Source organism: Penicillium odoratum, assembly GCF_028828045.1.
Source record: "Penicillium odoratum strain IBT 22623 chromosome Unknown utg000004l_segment0_segment0, whole genome shotgun sequence".
Lineage (NCBI taxonomy): Eukaryota > Fungi > Ascomycota > Eurotiomycetes > Eurotiales > Aspergillaceae > Penicillium > Penicillium odoratum.
Genome location: NW_026643146.1, coordinates 2,498,731 through 2,516,430, shown reverse-complemented (window position 1 = coordinate 2,516,430; position 17,700 = coordinate 2,498,731). Strand labels below are relative to the sequence as shown.

The 17,700-nt window shown below is 48.8% G+C and overlaps 8 protein-coding genes across 8 annotated transcripts; 4 read left to right on the top strand and 4 right to left on the bottom strand.

The window, feature by feature from the left end:
* Positions 1-328: 328 nt before the first annotated feature.
* Positions 329-1,874, top strand: N7520_005213 (uncharacterized protein; the record flags this gene model as incomplete). Its single annotated transcript, XM_057139147.1, has 6 exons — positions 329-356; positions 415-518; positions 579-704; positions 754-797; positions 845-922; positions 971-1,874. 6 exons carry the CDS (start codon positions 329-331, stop codon positions 1,872-1,874), a joined length of 1,284 nt encoding a protein of 427 aa, XP_056997354.1.
* A 276-nt stretch (positions 1,875-2,150) lies between these two features.
* On the bottom strand, positions 2,151-3,500 carry N7520_005212 (metal-dependent hydrolase family protein; the record flags this gene model as incomplete). The annotated part of the gene is made up of 2 exons (XM_057139146.1): positions 2,151-2,810; positions 2,874-3,500. The coding sequence occupies 2 exons, from the start codon at positions 3,498-3,500 to the stop codon at positions 2,151-2,153; spliced, it is 1,287 nt and encodes a 428-aa protein (XP_056997353.1).
* Positions 3,501-4,042: 542 nt separating this feature from the next.
* N7520_005211 (uncharacterized protein) lies at positions 4,043-5,659 on the top strand (the record flags this gene model as incomplete). The annotated part of the gene is made up of 2 exons (XM_057139145.1): positions 4,043-5,220; positions 5,269-5,659. 2 exons carry the CDS (start codon positions 4,043-4,045, stop codon positions 5,657-5,659), a joined length of 1,569 nt encoding a protein of 522 aa, XP_056997352.1.
* Positions 5,660-5,806: 147 nt separating this feature from the next.
* Positions 5,807-8,560, bottom strand: N7520_005210 (alpha-L-rhamnosidase; the record flags this gene model as incomplete). The annotated part of the gene is made up of 1 exon (XM_057139144.1): positions 5,807-8,560. One exon carries the CDS (start codon positions 8,558-8,560, stop codon positions 5,807-5,809), a length of 2,754 nt encoding a protein of 917 aa, XP_056997351.1.
* Positions 8,561-9,079: 519 nt separating this feature from the next.
* On the top strand, positions 9,080-9,936 carry N7520_005209 (GNAT family N-acetyltransferase; the record flags this gene model as incomplete). The annotated part of the gene is made up of 4 exons (XM_057139143.1): positions 9,080-9,244; positions 9,305-9,367; positions 9,416-9,760; positions 9,805-9,936. 4 exons carry the CDS (start codon positions 9,080-9,082, stop codon positions 9,934-9,936), a joined length of 705 nt encoding a protein of 234 aa, XP_056997350.1.
* Positions 9,937-10,378: 442 nt separating this feature from the next.
* On the top strand, positions 10,379-10,941 carry N7520_005208 (uncharacterized protein; the record flags this gene model as incomplete). Its single annotated transcript, XM_057139142.1, has 2 exons — positions 10,379-10,729; positions 10,789-10,941. The coding sequence occupies 2 exons, from the start codon at positions 10,379-10,381 to the stop codon at positions 10,939-10,941; spliced, it is 504 nt and encodes a 167-aa protein (XP_056997349.1).
* A 398-nt stretch (positions 10,942-11,339) lies between these two features.
* Positions 11,340-13,109, bottom strand: N7520_005207 (MFS transporter; the record flags this gene model as incomplete). The annotated part of the gene is made up of 7 exons (XM_057139141.1): positions 11,340-11,897; positions 11,944-12,230; positions 12,277-12,657; positions 12,709-12,768; positions 12,825-12,882; positions 12,936-12,956; positions 13,026-13,109. 7 exons carry the CDS (start codon positions 13,107-13,109, stop codon positions 11,340-11,342), a joined length of 1,449 nt encoding a protein of 482 aa, XP_056997348.1.
* Positions 13,110-13,646: 537 nt separating this feature from the next.
* On the bottom strand, positions 13,647-16,415 carry N7520_005206 (uncharacterized protein; the record flags this gene model as incomplete). The annotated part of the gene is made up of 4 exons (XM_057139140.1): positions 13,647-14,132; positions 14,178-14,259; positions 14,307-16,058; positions 16,105-16,415. 4 exons carry the CDS (start codon positions 16,413-16,415, stop codon positions 13,647-13,649), a joined length of 2,631 nt encoding a protein of 876 aa, XP_056997347.1.
* Positions 16,416-17,700: the final 1,285 nt, after the last annotated feature.

Below are 17,700 nucleotides of genomic sequence, written 5' to 3'. Positions count from 1 at the left end.
TCCCCAAGGACTGATGTTGAGAGTTCAGAGTGAGCCAGCGACAAGAATCAAGCTTGGTCAAGTGGAGCTTTCACGCGCGCGTTCCGATGCGGAGTGATCACATGACCACGGGCGGAAAATCCCTGAGTGAAACATTCTTGAGACCCTTATTTCCCTTGGCTATTTTTGGGTCTAATAGCTCCATTTGGTCTCCATTTGGTGCTTTGACCTGCACTACATCTTTCTCTTTTTCACTTCCCCCTGCCAGCCTTATATTCAGGTCAAAGGTCGTGTTGTATAGCCTCAGGCTCTCCCGCCGTCTGAACGTTGCACGCGACGCGCCCGCAAGATGGACGTCATTCAGCGAATGGTCCAAGGTTGGTTCAGTTGCACCCAACTAATCCAGGGGTCGATATTAATCATACGCTTTTACAGAGACCCAAGATTCCCTATCCGATGATGCGCTTTTACCCCTTAAGTCTTACAAGTACTCGAGTGTTGACAAGTCCCCTATCTCGAATTACATTCTCAGACACTACGTATGATCTCCGAAGATGGAACCTGGAAAGTGAAACAAGGACAAGGCTGATTCAGACTAGTGGAATGCTTTCGTTGAGCTTCTGCCCATGTGGATGGCGCCGAACATGGTGACCCTGCTCGGGTTCATGTGGATTGTGGCGAACGTCTTGTTGATTGTGATCTATATGCCTGATCTTTTGGGACCGGTATGTACAAAGGAATCGGTATATGAGCGGTCACTAAATCTTTGGATAGGCCCCTGCATGGCTGTACTTCAGTTTCGCCCTCGGCATGTGGATGTCAGTATTATATCGTCAAGCTCCTGACCTTGACTAACAACCAGCAGGTACTCCACTCTGGATAATGTGGATGGCAAACAGGCTCGGAGAACGGGAACTTCCAGCGGGCTGGGAGAATTATTTGAGTTCGTACCATCCCTGTGATAGCCATGGATGCTTACTGACGAACTTAGTCACGGAATTGATTCCCTGAACTGTACCCTGGCTAGTTTGTTGGAGACTGCTGCCATGGGATTCGGTGCTTCCCAGCTTGGTGCCTACACCGCACTTGTTCCTTGTCTCGCGATGTACTTCTCGACATGGGAGACCTTCCACACGCACACACTTTATCTCGGCTACTTTAATGGACCTACCGAAGGTCTCCTCATCGCCATTAGCATTATGATTGCGTCCGGTATTTGGGGACCGGGTATCTGGGCGCAGCCGATTACCGATTTGATCAACCTCCCGCAGATCTTCGGCACCAACTCCGTCAAGGACCTCTGGGTGCCGATTCTTGTTGGTGGTTTCCTCTTGGGCCACCTCCCAGGTTGTGTTATGAACGTGTATGCCGCGCGCAAGAAGCAGGGTCTGCCGTTCACCCCTCTTCTCAAGGAGTGGGTGCCTATGATTATGTTCACTCTGTGCAACGTCGCCTGGCTGTTCTCGCCTTACTCGCACCTTCTCACTGATAACCACCTGGTTCTTTACTGCTGGGTTATCTCCTTCGTCTTCGGCCGCATGACCACCATGATCATCCTGGCCCACCTGCTGCGCCAGCCCTTTCCCTTCTGGACCGTTCTGCAGGCCCCTCTCATCGGCGGTGCCGTGTTGGCAAACTTGCCTCGCCTCGGTCTCCCGATGGTCAGCGCATGGGTGGAGGTCTTGTACCTGCGCCTGTACTTGGTGTTTGCCTTTGTAATTTACATGCACTGGGCCGTTCTGGTCATCAACCGGATCACCACGTTCCTCGGCATCAACTGTCTCACCATCCGCAAGGACCGATCTATCGCTCGGGACAGGGTTTACCGTGACTTTGGTGAAGCTGGCCTGGGCTCCTCTAACAACACTGAGGAGGGTGGTTATAAGCACCATTGAATTTTGTGAAGAGCTGTTCCATTTTCTAGCCTCTCATCTCATGATATTATCTCATGAAACATAAGCTCGCCATTCCTGCGGAAGCCGCGCCTTGCATGTCGCCATGACAAAATAGTCACACATTGCATTTTGTCTATACGCCTATATATGTTGTAATTAGAATACCATACTGCCTTGATGTCTTTGGCATTTTATGAATTGTCACTCGCAGCATGCCTGCAATGTATTTATGCAATCAATGTATTAACTATTGAAAAAACTAAATATTATATTTCCTCATGATTCAGCAGTCAGCTTCTCCCAGCGTGATTTGAGAACCCGTCCATCCTTGATAACACCTAGAATGCTTTGTTCAGCCCGATCCAGGACGGTGATATCCTCCAGAGGATTGTCATTAAGGATCAACATGTCAGCGGTAAATCCTTCACGGATTTGACCCAACTGATCCTCCTGCATGAGCAAACGTGCAGCATTGATCGTGGCACTGCGCAGGATCTGGATGGGAGTGAGAACCTTGCTGCGAACGGAGAATTCCTTGCTCTGAGCAAAGTGCATCGGACCCAAGAGGTCTGTGCCAAAGCAGACAGTGACTCCAACATCAACAGCCATCTTCATCGCCCTCAATCCCTTTTCCAGCACTTCGTCGTTCTTCGCGGCGCTTTCGGCGGGGAGGAAGTTCATTTGCTTGGACATAACGTGGGCAATAAGTGTTGGTGTCAGGAACGTGCCCTTCTCGGCCATCAGTTTGGCCGTCTCCAGGTCGATCAAGTTTCCGTGCTCGATGCCACGAACCCCCAGGTTGATCGCCTGCTGGATAGCCTGTGGTGTATAGCTGTGGCTAGTCACGTATGTACCAGCATTCTTGGCAACCGTGACAATAGCTTTGATCTCCTCGTCAGAGAATTGGATATGGTCGATGCGATCCGTCGGGCTTGCCTACATAAACCAGCAGTTAGATAAATTCACCTCAATGGGGTCCTGGTATTTGGTGCTACTAACCACACCGCCACCTCCCATAATCTTGATAAAATCAGCTCCCTGTCGCAACTCCTCGCGAGCATACTTATAGCACTCAGCCGGTCCATCAACGATCCGGCTAATACCAGAGATAGTACCGCCACAGCACAGTTCTTCCGAATGCGGTCCCCGCATATCACCGTGTCCGCCCGTCTGCGAAAGCGCAAATCCAGCAATGAACATACGAGGTCCGGGAAGAACACCTTCCTCCACAGCCTCCTTCATGGCCAGACTAGCTCCACCACAATCCCTAATGGAGGTGAATCCGCGCTCGATCATCGTCTTGAGGACGTGTGGCTGTCTCAGGAGACTCATGCGCTCTGTCATATCTTTGTAGGCTCGAAGGTCGGCTTCACCGGGGACAACGGCGATGTGGACGTGGCAGTCGATGAGGCCGGGGCATAGGTACTTTCCGCTCAGGTCGATGACATTTTCTTCTTCGATTTCTGTGTTGCTCGTGTCGATTTGAGTAATCTTGCCGTCAGCGACGCGGACGGTTGCATTGGGGATCAGAGCACCCTCGACTGGGTCGATGATGGTAGCATTGGTGAAGACGAAGGACTTGTGCGGTTGACGCTTCCACGGCTTAATGATTCTGGCGATATCCATGTTGATGCAGATTTGTGAGAAAAGAGCAGCCAAGGAGGTAAGATAGGTCGAAGAGGAAAGGTGTTCAATGACCCCCCGCTATCTATTTTAAACTTGTCCAACGTGTCTAAATAGCTTAACTTCAACCTCGGTAAATCCAGCAATATTACTAACTCGCTAATTCCTGCAAAGAATGCAAGAAAAGACAATTGACCAAGCGTTGAGGTGGAGAAATATCCTAATCTGATGAAGGTTCTCCATATCTCGCTCTGATTGGCTATATCGGCAAGCGCTGAACGCTGATTGGCTGCGTCGGCATCCAATCTATAGAATATCAACTTCTCTTTCTTAGCGAAGTGTTGCCAATCTCGAACGAATGAGCAATTGTAGCGAAGAAAGGCAATTTTCCCCAGCCAAAGACCTGATTGGGGAAGTATCCACGCGTCTTTTACCCCAACATAATGTAGTATTGATATCTGATAAGGGCCAGGTATATAGAGACCCGCGAATCTCGACTGAAAATCTGGGGAGATTCGAAGTCAACCTCCTGACTTTCACCTACAATGTCTTCACCTGAATCCCATGTCTCTGATACGAAGCAAGATGTCATGACTTTGACAACTTCTATCCAAGAGGAACCCACCACTCTCCTATCGGAAATCCGCAAATATCCCAAAATCTCCGCTTATGCCCTAGGTCTAGCCCTCGCCTTCCTCCTGACAGGCTACGACACTGTCATTCTCGGCACAATCACCGCAGTCCCGTATTTCAAGCTCGAATTTGGCGAACTCTATAACGGCAGCTACATCATCCCTTCAGCATGGCTATCAGTCTGGAGCGCAATTCAACCCATCGGCGCGATGTTCGGAGCCGCCGTTGCAGGTTGGTTCCAAGATCGAGTCGGACGCCGCTGGTCACTAGCTCTTAGCTGCGTGATCTGCGCTATCGGTATTGCTATCGCTTTCTGCGCCAACCTTCCTGCTGAGATGGGGTCTAGAAGAGGCACTTTTCTCGTTGCTAGGGTTATTCAGGGTGTGGGCGTTGGAGGTGCGATGGCTGGTGCTCAGACTTATTTATCTGAGACTGTCCCTGTTAGTCTTCGTGGCTCGGCTATGGCGTTGAGTCCAACATTCATGCTTCTCGGTGAGCTTATTGGAGCGGCGGTGATCTTTGCGTGCGAGCATAAGGTTTCTGATGCGGCTTATTTGATTCCGTTTGGGACGCAGTGGATCACTACTCTCTTGCCGTTCCTGTTGGCGATTTTCATGCCGGAGAGTCCTTCGTATTTGCTGCGGAAGGGGGAAAATGAGAAGGCGCTTAGTGCGATGAGGTCTTTGCATACCGCTAGTATGGATGTGGGGCCTCTTTTGGAACAGATGAGGACCTCAATTATTCATGAGGAACAGCTTTCGGCAGAGTTGTCGTATGCTGACTGCTTCAGGGGTGTCAATCTGCGTCGGACTATTATCGTCGGGTTTTCCTTCATGGTTCCTAGCTTGTTTGGTGTTCCACTGCTGTCCAGCGCAAGTTACTTCATGCAGGTTGTGGGCATGTCGTCGAGCCTCAGTATAATTATCCTTATTGTCGGCATCGTCTTGGGTCTTTTCGCCAATGCGATCGGTGTTTGGTTGATGAGTCGATTTGGGCGACGTCGCTTGATGCTTGGTACTTTGGCAGTCACCACGGTTATCTGGCTGAGTATGGGAATAGCAGGCTGCTGGTCTGGGAACGCTGTTATCTGGTGAGTCACTTGAGAAACTGGAAGCTTCAATATACTAATGATGTTTAGGTACACTGCTGCTTGCATGATGGCCGTCGTCATCGTTTGCGGAATGGGTGCTTGGCCCGCATCATACGCCGTGTCTGGCGAGGCCTCTTCATTGCGTCTCCGTGCAAAGACACAGGGTGTTGGTGTTCTTTGCTACATGTTGTCTAATGTTGTTTTCAATCTCATTCTTCCGTACATTTACAACACCGATGAAGGCGACCTCAAAGGAAAGACTGGTTTCGTATATGCCGGGCTATGCTTCATGGCTTGCGCATTGACATGGCTTCTCGTGCCGGAGATGAAGGGTCGCTCAGTCTTGGAGATTGATGCTATGTTTGAGGCAAAGCTACCATGCAGGGAATTTGTGCACTGGACCGGCGAAGGAGGATCTTTGGGTGGCGATAAGGTATAGCGTGGAATATAGCTGGTTAATATATGTTCGTAATAGTATACTTTGAGATATGAATGAGTAATATAATGGTAGCAGACTTTTACACGATTCCATTAAGGTAGATATACATGTAGGTCTTTCCATCGACATCAATGATAGCTGTACCTCTCAAAGCTGTATCTCAACAGTATACGACCCATACCCAACAGTGAAATGACTCTCCCCATCAACACTATACGAAGATCCTTCACGATCCACCCTGTAAGACTTCCTAGTAACAGGAAGTTTCACCCTCGCATCCGTCCCAAAAGGCACAGAAAATCTCAAAATAACCTCTTCCCCTTCCCTGCGGAAATCAATCTCAATCAACCCATAAGGACAATCAACCGCTCCATGCACGTGTCCAAACTCCGCTTCATAGGGCGGATCAATCTCAAACACCCGATACGAATTCTCTACCACCTTCAATCCCAGCACAGAAGTATAAAACCACTCATAAATCGTGCCGAGCATATCATGGCATTTACTCCGGCACTCATCCTGCCAGAATTCCAGAAGTGTCGTCTCTCCTCGTCGGAGGAAACGCATGTACGAGGGATGTTCCTCTTGACGAGCCATTTGAAGTACCAGATCGGGTCGTTTGGCATCCGCTAACGTATTGAAGAGGTATCGAAGTCCGATTTCACCAGCGCGAATCTTGCCATCTGAAACGTCATCTAGGAACGCGGCCATGACATCTTTTTTATATTCCTCTGGCACTAGGCCAATTTGTAGGGCCATTGCTTGGGCGATAGCTGTGCGGTCTCGTTGGGGGAAGTTGTCGAGAGAGGTGTAGTATGCAGGTCGGGATGGATCATCCGTAACGAGGAGATTGGTGTTATAAACGTCGTAGATTCGCTGAGCCCAGTATTTGAACCTTTCCGCTTCGTTGTCTTTTCCTAGTTCGCGAGCCATCATCTCGACGCACTTGAGACACTGGAAGTAGATTGCTGTCTCGATGTTGGCTTGGTGGTTTCCGAAGGCAATATCGCGGCCCCAGTCTCCGAGGCCGTGTTCGATTAGTCCGCCTTTGCGCTCCTTGGTGCGCATGTATTCCATGTATCGGACTGCGGCGGGGTATACCTTTGCGATGACGTGCGTTGAGCCGTAGTAGCGGAGTAGAATGTCCGGAATGAGACACACTGCACAGCCCCAGGTGATGGTGTCGTGAAGGGGCCCACACATGTATCGGATTTCTGGAGCCATTGTTGGGACGAGACCGCTTGGCTCTTGCGCATCGAGAATATCATCGAGAATCTTTGTGTATAGGGACTCCATATCGCGGGTGTACTGTGTAGCTGGTGCGAGGAGATGGGTCACCTCTAACCAACCGAACTTCTCAATCTGCGGGCAGTCGGTATGGTAGCTGAATAGGTTGCTGCTGAAGGTCCAGTGGAGAGCATTGAGGAGAGAATTGACATCCTCTTTGTCGGTCTTCATAGTACCAAGCTTTCGCGCGGCGGAGGAGATGTGACGACCGATGACAGAATGAACGACTGGGAGACCGTCGCCTGACGTGAGAGATACGCCTTCGACCTGGATGTAGCGAGCACTGGTGAAGCTAAAGTCTGGCTCCCACATCTCCGGCTCACCCGTGCCCGCTAAATATATCCTGGAAAAAACACCAGTCTCAAACTCCTTGAATAGAGGATCTGGCATCAGAACGGTGCCATCTTCATTCACAGTTTCAGAATATCGAACAATGACTTCAGAACCAGTAGCACCTTCAACAATCACTTGGACCATCGTGGAAGCGTTTTGTCCAAGGTCATAACAGACAGTCCCTGGACGAGGGCTGTACGTTTTAACCGGCTCGAACGTCTCATGCAGAACCACCGGTGGCTGTGTTTGATAATATATTTGACCTCGCGGTCCAGTCAATGGCTTTGCCGGGGCCCAATCACTACCATCAAATCCAGGTGAGTCCCAACCATTCGGATAAAGACGACGATCGTGATTCTCCGAAGCATAGATATTCGCCAGCGTCGTAGCACTTTTCCGCACCGACCACGTCGGATCCGAAATGAGATTCTCATGCGATCCATCCTCATAGAACAGATGAAGTTCACAAAAGAAGCAAAGCTCATTCCCATACCTCACATATGTATTGTCCTCATACATAGGCCAAAAGAACCGATCCTCGCCCTTATCACCGGCGTAGAATCCGTTTCCGACATGTGCGCCGAGCACATTCTCCCCCGCCCGGATACGGTCCGTGACATCGTACGAGGTGAACTGGACTCGCCGGTGGTAGTTAGTCCATCCGGGATCCAGTCGGTGATTCGATGTCGGTTGCCCATTCATGCTCATGTTGAAATGGCCCAGACCGGAGGCGAATAGAATGGCGCGCGTGGGGGTTCGTGGTAGTTGGAATGACTTGCGGAGATAAATTGGCTTGTCACCCCCATCACCAATCCAGACGGCCTTCCACCGATTCGCCTCATCTTCGAACCAGGTTCGAAAGATGAGACTTGAATGCGGCATGTATGTCTGATTCATGCTATAGGGAGGCAGCAGTCGAGAACAGGGATAGCCTGTGAAAAAGTGCTGGACGGGGCTGTGATGGGCGCTGTCATGAGTCCACATTTTTACTCGCCAGTAGTAACTGCATGTCGACTTGAAGCCATTCTCGGGCTTGCAGATGATGTTCCTTTGCTCCGCATTTTCCACGCGCCCTGAGTCCCATTCGAGCTGAGAAACATCTGGATTCTCGGTATCAAGGACTGCTGGATTGGTGCTTAGCACGACGCGGTAGGCGATCTGTTTGACGTTACTGGCGTTTGTCTCTATTGCCCAGAAGAAGCGGATCTCATCGCTGTCAATTCCGAGCACCTCATCGTACCCGTGAATGCCACAGCGAAGAAACTTTAGGAAACTACCCATATTTAAGGATTGCGTATCCTGAAAATAAAATCGGAGAGCAACAAGTTGAAACGACAAAATTACTCATAAATAAAGAAGTCGGAAAAGCCGTGGGAAGATGTGGGGTATTTCGGTATCCTTCAACCCGAAGTTGATTTCCTTAGTTTGGAATGCGACTAATTAAACTCTCAACGCCAATGGATCCGTCAAGAGAGTTCCCCTCGCTCTCCACGCATCAGATTGGATTCATAGAAATCTCATAACTGATGCACGCGATATAATAACATCCAGGAATGTCAGAGATTCGTTGTCCATGATTTCAAATCGAATACAAGGTTAGAAGAGAATACAGACTTTTCTTCACGCAATAAGCATAGCATTAACGCCATTGAAAGATTGAAGTCTTTTGCAAAGGTTGGATCAGTTGTACTTCCCAAATTCCTGGCTTGATCCTCAGTGATTCCAGCTACAACTTTGACTCATCAACTTCATCATTACAATTCCATTTTACCGTAATCTCAATACATTCCAATCATTCGAATGAGTTTTAAATCGAAAGTCACATTGATCCCCTGGGATCCTGACTCCACCGCCCACCGACATGTCCTTCTTAGGCAGCGACAAGAATGTACTTGGCACCAAGAAAAAGTCGAGAAAGAATGGCGAGAAGCACAATTAAAGGGTTCCAAATGCATTCATTGGATCGTGAGTTAAAGAGCTGAAACCTCTCTAAGCTCAAGTTCCTATTTGAATTAATACTAACAGCGCCAGGTATTTCCCGATGACTCACACATCACTGAGCACATGAGTTCGTATCTTCGGTCCAAGGTAACAAGATGAAAGCCTGTCAGGATCTGACATTAACGCACTGAACAGAAAACAGAGGTCCTGCGGGATACAGCACAGTTCATTAATGCTGCTCACAGGAAGCCATCGCAGAGAGCTTTTATCCCGATTGGACATATATCATTGGACTCTATGAGCCCGGAATCAACCCACCTTAACCTGGATATCCCACGTGCTGGAGTCTTCTGGATCAAATCTTTCTATGTTAGTCGCGCGTTGCAGGGCCAGGGGATCGGTCGGGTGGCAATGGATGAGGTTGAGAAGATGGCAATTCGAGATCCCTTGAATGCTCAGACTTTGATGCTGGATTCCATACAACGAGATGATTCTCTCCGAGAGGAATTTGCCTTGGCGACACAGGGATGTCTGCCAAAGGTAAGACATTTTTTTGGGGTTGTGCAGGTGGCTAACGTTTGCAGGTCGTGAGCGAGGATTGGTATACTCGGCGAGGGTACCGCGTGATTCGAACAGTACACAACTACTACATCATTGAGGACAGAAAGGGGAAAATCTGGGATACGAAGACCGTCTTTATGAGAAAGGACATTTGACGACTTGGCTTGGTTCGGGAGATCATATGGAGCACACAGTGAGCAAATTGAAGATTGGAATGAATATGAAACTGCAGATGACCATATGATATTGCGAGATTTAGCTTTCTCATCAATGAAATTTTCTATTGAAACCTTGATCACTGAGATTTAAGGCTAAAGGGGACGCGCTAACCCGATCAGGTTGACCCTTGACAGCAGATCGATAACACTTGACTCTCCCTGGCTTTCACAGACATTTCTCATAGCTTGCATGAAACACCCCACTGGCATCATATCCAATTACATAGATCATCCCTAGCAGCCTAGCCAAGAACCAAGGTGTTACCTTACCCCGCATCAAAATCCCTTCCTCTGACGTCAGTTCCATACACAATACTGCGTGTGTATACATAACCTTCAATCTTCCAAGAAATTACCAATTCACAATATATTCATTACAATGTCCCCAAGGACAATTTACCTAATTAAATCCCGGGACAGTGCCGCTCAAAGAGCCCACTTCGCCATCTACGTCCCTAGCGAAGAAGACGACAACAGGGGAACTTTGATCCAAGCCACCGGATCTCCAAAGTCGGGCTATTTTCTCGAATTCAAGCGAAACTACTCACCCGCCGATTCGATAGAGAGATATAATATCTTCCCAATCGGCGAGGTTGATTCTGGTCATATTGTTGACCCAGTGCCTGGGGTGAACTCGAGCGATTCAACGCCAAGGGGTGATATTGAAGTTGCTGCTAAGGAGGTACCTACTCCTGGTATTAGTGAGAACTTTCTAGCACCTGTGAATAATGTGAGTGAATTTAGCTTTAGCATTAGCTTTTGAGGGGGCTGGTTGCTGATTTGTGTTAGTTTAGTAACAAACGGTGTCAGGAATGGACGATGGAGTTTATTTGTCATCTTGTTGCTAAGGGGTTGATTGGGTCTGATGCTATTCGGGCTGTGCAGTTGAAACGGGATTCACCGCATCATGGGGTGGGTTTGCAGTCTACTATTCTGCGTTGAACAGAATTGTTCTTCCACTTTGTTCTATGCTTCGTTATTCACGGTTGAGCTGGTTTATGCGGTATCGGGAGTATACACTAGGGTCATAGCATTGAGTGGTGAAACAGTGGGACGGTTTTCAGTCATCTACTGTACAATCGGTTGAACGGACCATCAGTCCCTTGTCGCCGAACAAGGTTCTCGTTGATTATACCTAGGTCCAAGCAATGAGTCCGATTTTCCCCAAACGTCGTGGCATCTCTGGCTAGCGGTTGTTCCCAGTGCTGCCACAATTCATATATACACCAAATGCGCCGGATATGCCTCGAATGCCCCTGCTAAACGGCTGTCATGGGAGAATCATGATCATGTCATCATAAGTAATAATGAACGCTTTGTATACCAGGCGTTCACAATCTTCAAACAGCGCCATCCGACTCGCTCTGTGCCTTGCGTGGAGAACCGCTGAAAAAGCCGAAGGGAATAGCAGTCACACCAGACAAGAGCCCAAGAACAAGTGTCATGGTACCCCATCCCGCATTAACACGGATCGGACCAGCGATCAGCGGACCCAGAAGCTGGCCTCCCGCAAACGACATATTGAACAATGCATAAGCCTGTGCAACCGGGCTCTTATCTCCAAACACCCCAGGGAACTCGGCTTCGTAGTCTCCGATTACCTGCGATACCTCCATCATTGCAACGATCTCGATAATGACGATGGTTAGACCAAGAAACAGCAACAAAATAACTAGCAATACTTTGGATCCTGGTGAGTTATGGGTGACGAGTCGCAGTAAAATCCAGGCACAACAGGAAACTACGAAACTGATAGTTCCTAGCGTCCGGACTCCCACTGAATCGCAGAGTCGACCAACCTGCACAGCGGCAAAACTTGGCACAGCTAGCGTGATGAATATGAGTCCGGCTCCCTGGGCTGTCCAGGTGAAAGTTTCCATGGTGAATAACGGTAAAGACTGAACATGTTAACAGGGAGCATGAATAGATGGGTTGTATACGTACAGTCTCCAAGGCAGACATTGTGATTGCCATAGAAGTCGTCGCCACCAGAGCAAGTGGTAATCGTGGCGTGAGCAAGAGGCGTAGAATAGTAGCGTTCTGTTCGTTACTTTTCTGGTGTTCAATAGACTGCCGTGGTAATAATGGAGCCTCCTCCCCATCCAGCTCGCAACGAGAAGCCCGAATCGAACTCTGAAGATCGTTCGCATTGAAAGTATCATAAGTATTGCCCTCCGCCTCAGAATCACAATCAGACTCCATTCCAGAGTCTGGTCTATCTCGATCAATCACTATAAAACGTTAGAAAAGCCCCCAAGAAATCGGAAGGCAACATACCTGACACTTCAATCATCGCGAACCGCAACACGACATCAACCAAAATCAATGCTCCTGGAATCGCAAAACATCCGTAATACCCAATATTGTCATAAACATACCCCCCAATCATAGGGCCTAGAAGGACTCCCCACGTCAACCCAATTGTAGTCGTTCCCAGCGCCGCGCCAACCCGTTCAGAGGGCACATTATCAGATATAATAGCAAGGCCCACGACCCAGACCGCCGCAGCGGAGAATCCCTGTAACCCGCGCGCGAGAACCAGAATGGGGAATGTGCGCGCAACCACGAAGAGAATCGTGGATGCTCCGAGGGTGACAAGCCCGAGGACGAAGGGAAGTTTTCTCGATGAACAATTATCGGCGAAGTATCCAAATAATGCTATACAGGCTTAGCTTGTTCTTGATCATGATCTCCTTTGACTTGACTCACGAGATCCAGCGAGAAGCGTGCCACCGTAGACTGCTAATAGCAACGAAACAAGGTATTGTGCTTGGGTATGTTAGTCGCACACCGGTCGACAGAAGCAGAAATTAGAAATGGTATACCATCTTCAGGACGAGCGCCTACTCGTTCCACCAGAGCGACAGGGATTATGGGAACAATCTAGAACATCAGATTAATGTTTCACAACAGCGTATCTGCATCGAAGAACGAACGAGTCCATAAATAAAAGCATCCTGTAATTGTAAGCGACTGCGCCCATCTCACCGCAAGAAGAATAGGGAAGAAAGAAAAAGAAAACATACCGTGAAAATAGCAATCGCGACCGTCAAAACAAGAAATCTCTCCGAAGATCGAATATCAAACAGCCAGGGTTTTATATTCCCCATCTCGCGCAAGGAGGTTGAAGAAGATGAAGTTGGGGGAGGGGCGCATGAACCATGGATCATTGATCTGCGGGCGGACTACCCAACCATTACCTTGTCTCCCAATATCGACAGGGCTCAGATTTCCATAAATTGGAATTTCACTGCAGATCAGGACCGTCTAATGTGATCTATCCGAGATCTGTTTCAACGCTGCTTATGATTTGTCAGGATTTGGTTCATGCGCTTTGACGTGCAAGATCGCCGTGCACAGTCATCGTGGCGGTCCATGTGGCGGTCTGGAAATTCTACGATGAAGCTTCAGTTACAAATTGAAATGGAAATAGAAGTGTGAGTGGAAATGAAAAGATGTATTATAATCCTGATGAGATGATAAAAGGTCCTCCCGAATGCTAAAATTACAGTTAATCAGAACCGGATATCCCCTGCGCCCGCTGATCGAAATCATGAATCTTCCAAGGTTGACATAAATGCATGCAAAACCGAAACCAAACCCAAGACCAAATGCAACCCCAGAAACCAAGACCAGCACGTGTCCAATCAAGGTGAATATTCATACCGTCTCCAATTATCACTAACCCACCACTGCGCAACCTTTGCCGCCTCCCCAACCCACGCTACAGCCTCAGCCCCATGCCTCAAAGCAACAGCAGACTTGATAGACTCCAAATCAAAAGATTTAATCGGCTTCTTCTCATGGGGATCAGATACGATTTCTGTAAACCGCCACTCCACCTCCGGGACGAGCGGGACGATCAATCTGTATGGATCATCGGCGGAGCGCATCGCGACCATTGAGCCGCCGGTGTTCATTACTGTGAACTGCCAGTTTCGAGTGTTTTCGTCTGAGGAAATAATGGGGCGGATGAGGGATTGGCCTTCGTACATGGGGAGGAGGGATTTGACGGCCGTTTTGCTTTTGGGGGAGAGGGAGGAGGAGGTAGTGAGGAGGTCGAGGATTGTCGGGAGGATTTGGATAGATGTTACCGAGGAGTTTATTTGGATGGGAGGTAGGTTTGGGTTGGACTAGTTTTGTTAGTTAGGGACTACTTCGGTGGTAGATGGACTCACGATGACTAGTGGGACGTGGAAGTTGGCGACGTGTGGGTTGTCGTAGGGCGTGATACTGTTGTCTTCGAGAAGGGAGAGGCCACTAATATGGTTAGAATATGGTGTTTAGGACTGGAGGAGAACACTTACTGATCGCCTGTCATGATAACGAGTGTCTCATTGGCGACGCCTGTCTCCTCGAGAATATCAAGCACAGTACCGAACCACTTATCGTTGATGCCGATGGTGTTGAGATATTTGTTCACGTCTTCGTTGTTTCCACCCCAGGACGAGCTAATAAGCTCCGAGTAATTCTTGCCAGGTGTATCCCAAGGGTGGTGCGTCAACCCCGTCAGGTGCTCCAGGAACAGCCGCTCATGGTTCTCTTCTGCATGGATAATAGCATTTCGGAAATAACCTGCGAGGTCATGATCAGGGTATCCCCAGAAGTTGAACTTCTCGCCGTGGAATGATGTATCATTTATGTGTTCCTTATCAATCGTCTCGACCGTTAAGATATTCTCCGACTTGAATCCCAGTGCCGGCGTGAGGAGGTCCTGGTGATCGTAGGTATCGGTGATGGACTGCATGAATCGCGGTCGCCAAGGCCAGTTGGTGAAGTCGGAACTACCGCTGTCGTTTGTGCTGGCGCTGAGAACGTCGAGAATCTGCGGCATACAGGGTTGGTAAATGTGGTGTTCGTATTCGCGGTTGAAATCCATGACCAATGGCGAAAGACCGCAGGTCGTTGCTTCGATACTCTTCAACGTGAAGGTTCCGGCTGTGTATGAATTTGTCGCATAGATACCGCCATATGGCTTTACCGTTCCATTCTCCTGGAATCCAGATTCTGTGCCCGTGAGACGCTCGGCGGTGTGAGTCAGGTTATTCAAGCGCTTCTGAACATCCTCCGGGACCTGTTTATTCTCGTAAGAGTCGAGAATCCGATTGTGGAAGTAAGAGCCATTTCGAAGCGGGAATACGTCGAACCGAGTACTCTCCATCTTGAAGACGAGAACGTGCTTGATCTTGAAGTCCTCACTCTGGAGGACTGCGCGGAGAGGCTCGAGGACATCCAGATCCAGATTGGAAATGTGAATAGGATCTTCAGTCGAGTTGTAGTGTTTGTGCTCGAATTTTCCGTCTGAAACCTCCCAGTCTCTAAATCCAGGCCACTTACCCGCCGGAAACCAGTCGAAATGCGGTGGCGTAGTCAGCGCAGTCAGCTTGCCTTTCAATTCGCGATCCCCAGTGATACCCGCCAATTTGGTCCGAGAGTCGACACCGCTGAACGGGGATAGGCCGATGGTCTGGGAGAGGAAGCCGTATGAATCATCAGCCGGACGGAAGCATCGCAAGATAAGAACAAAGAGAGTTGCAGTAACGACAAGCACGGTTTTGATAATCAGCCTGCGTCCCCAGTATTCCTTTTGCGTTGGCTGTACCTCCGCCGGTTCGTCGAGTAGCGGAGCCGAGTTTGACACAATCTTATCCTCCTCATCATATTCAGTCAGTGGAACTGGCTCGTAGATCTTGATTTTGGCGAAGAAAACCCTCCCCCGAGTAGTCCGACTCAGAACACGCTCTACCACAGGCTGGTACCGAACCAACAGGGCATCTACCGCTGGCTTAGCAGCCTGCGCAGTAGGCCTCCACACTGCCCCAGCAACACGACCCCAGATACCCACCATGGCCTCCATACCAGTGTGAGGGTATGGCGAGGCGAAGATCGCCGCAACCAGAATCAAAGCCTCGACAATAACAAGACCAGTCAGACCGGTAAGCAAGGTGTTGACAGCGGCTGGATCAGCATTGAAAGAACCTGCTTGACGCCAATGAATCTCCGCACCGGTCAGGAAGAAAAATGAGGTATTCGCAGCCGCCATTACGGAGAGGATGAGACTAGAATAGGGTTAGCAATGTCCATAATCTACCTCGATGCACTTACCTGGTGAAAACCACTACCAGTCCCGCCAAAATACGAGCAATGATCCATTGGAAGTCTCGCGTTAATGCATATCCTGCTAGCAGGAAGAAGAAGTCTTGAAGGAAAAATGTCGATCCCCAAAGGATCAACTGATTGAGTGGAACAGAGTCCCAATGCGCGTATATGTGGAGAAGTTTGGCGCAGATCACCGTTATAAAAAGGAATGTAAACCAGAACTTTCGCGCGATCTCCCAGTTCAAGGTAGCTTGTACAGCGCGAGCGGGGAGTGCACAACAGACGAAGCTGAGGCAGTTCGAAGCCCGTGCGATCATATTTATGGATGCGTCACACTCAGGTGGACTCTTTAACAAAGAAGGAAAAAGCTCAAATCATTAAGCATTGAAGTACGGAGAAAAACAGCATTGAATGTATTCACGAAACATCCCAAAGGATTCAAAGCAAATTCCGGAGGCTCCGGGGAGATGGAAAGTAGTAAATAGAATAAATAGAATATGGGGAACAAAATTGCATGTGGATCATCAAAGTTTCATCCAAGCCTTTCAGGTCATGCGCTGTTTTTCCTAAACGAGAAATTGAGGGTCCATAAGGGTCCAAGTTACCTAATGGGAATTGGCTTCGGTTTATCCAGCTTCCGTTCCGTCACTCCACATGGTTTCCAACGTGGCTATGGCGACTCCCCTTGGAAAGTATTGAGGGAATGCACAGGTGGATCAACCTCAATGGTCCATCAAATGTGCCACCACACGCCCCTGTACCATACAGAACCTTCACTTGCAGTCTTACGAAGTCGTAAAATACTTTTGGCGCAGTATATTCTAGTGGCGTCTGCTGTAGCCTAGAGTCAATAGCTGACAATTTCTACCCAGGATTGCGGCTCCGAACCTGAATTCTTGGCTTTTTCTTTGCTTTTGCCCTGGAACATTGTGGGTCCCACAGTCCTGACCCTGATCGAATTACCGGTCATGCCCGGCTATCATGGACAAGACTCGGAGGTTTTTTTCACTTCGATGACTTGGCAATTCACAAGATTATACATTATAGCCGGACACATTTTTTCGTCTCAGATTCCCTGCCTAAGGCTGGAAAATCAGAGGGAGGGCTCAGAATTTGCAATTTCCCATTGGGTTGGGAGCCGAGTTCCGAGTGGAGAACGTGGAAAGTGAAAGCGGACTCGAAAACAAAAATAGCTTTACCCGTGATCAATCATCACTCGCTGTTTAAAAACAGAGATGAACTAATACGTATCTTGTCTTACTATGTACTCCGTAGAGCTTCAAGAATTATTCCAAATAGTCACTACGTTGAGGCCCTGCAGTGTCTCGGATTCCAACTCTATTTGCGCATCAGCCCCCTTTTCGCCCCTGAAGTTGCATCCTTGGCTCCGGTTATGCAGGGTCTCCTTCGTTGACATCTAAGCCCCCGCAGATTTCACGGATTTGTTTGGATTAAGGGTCCGTACAGTAGTATTCGAAATCAAATTTACTTCTACACTCTCAGACTTTCATTCCCTATGATAGGCTGTGGACAAAGGGTCGGCCTATTAGGTTAGGCCTGGATAAGGGGTTCGCCCAATAGAATTGAAGGTTCGGTGAACGA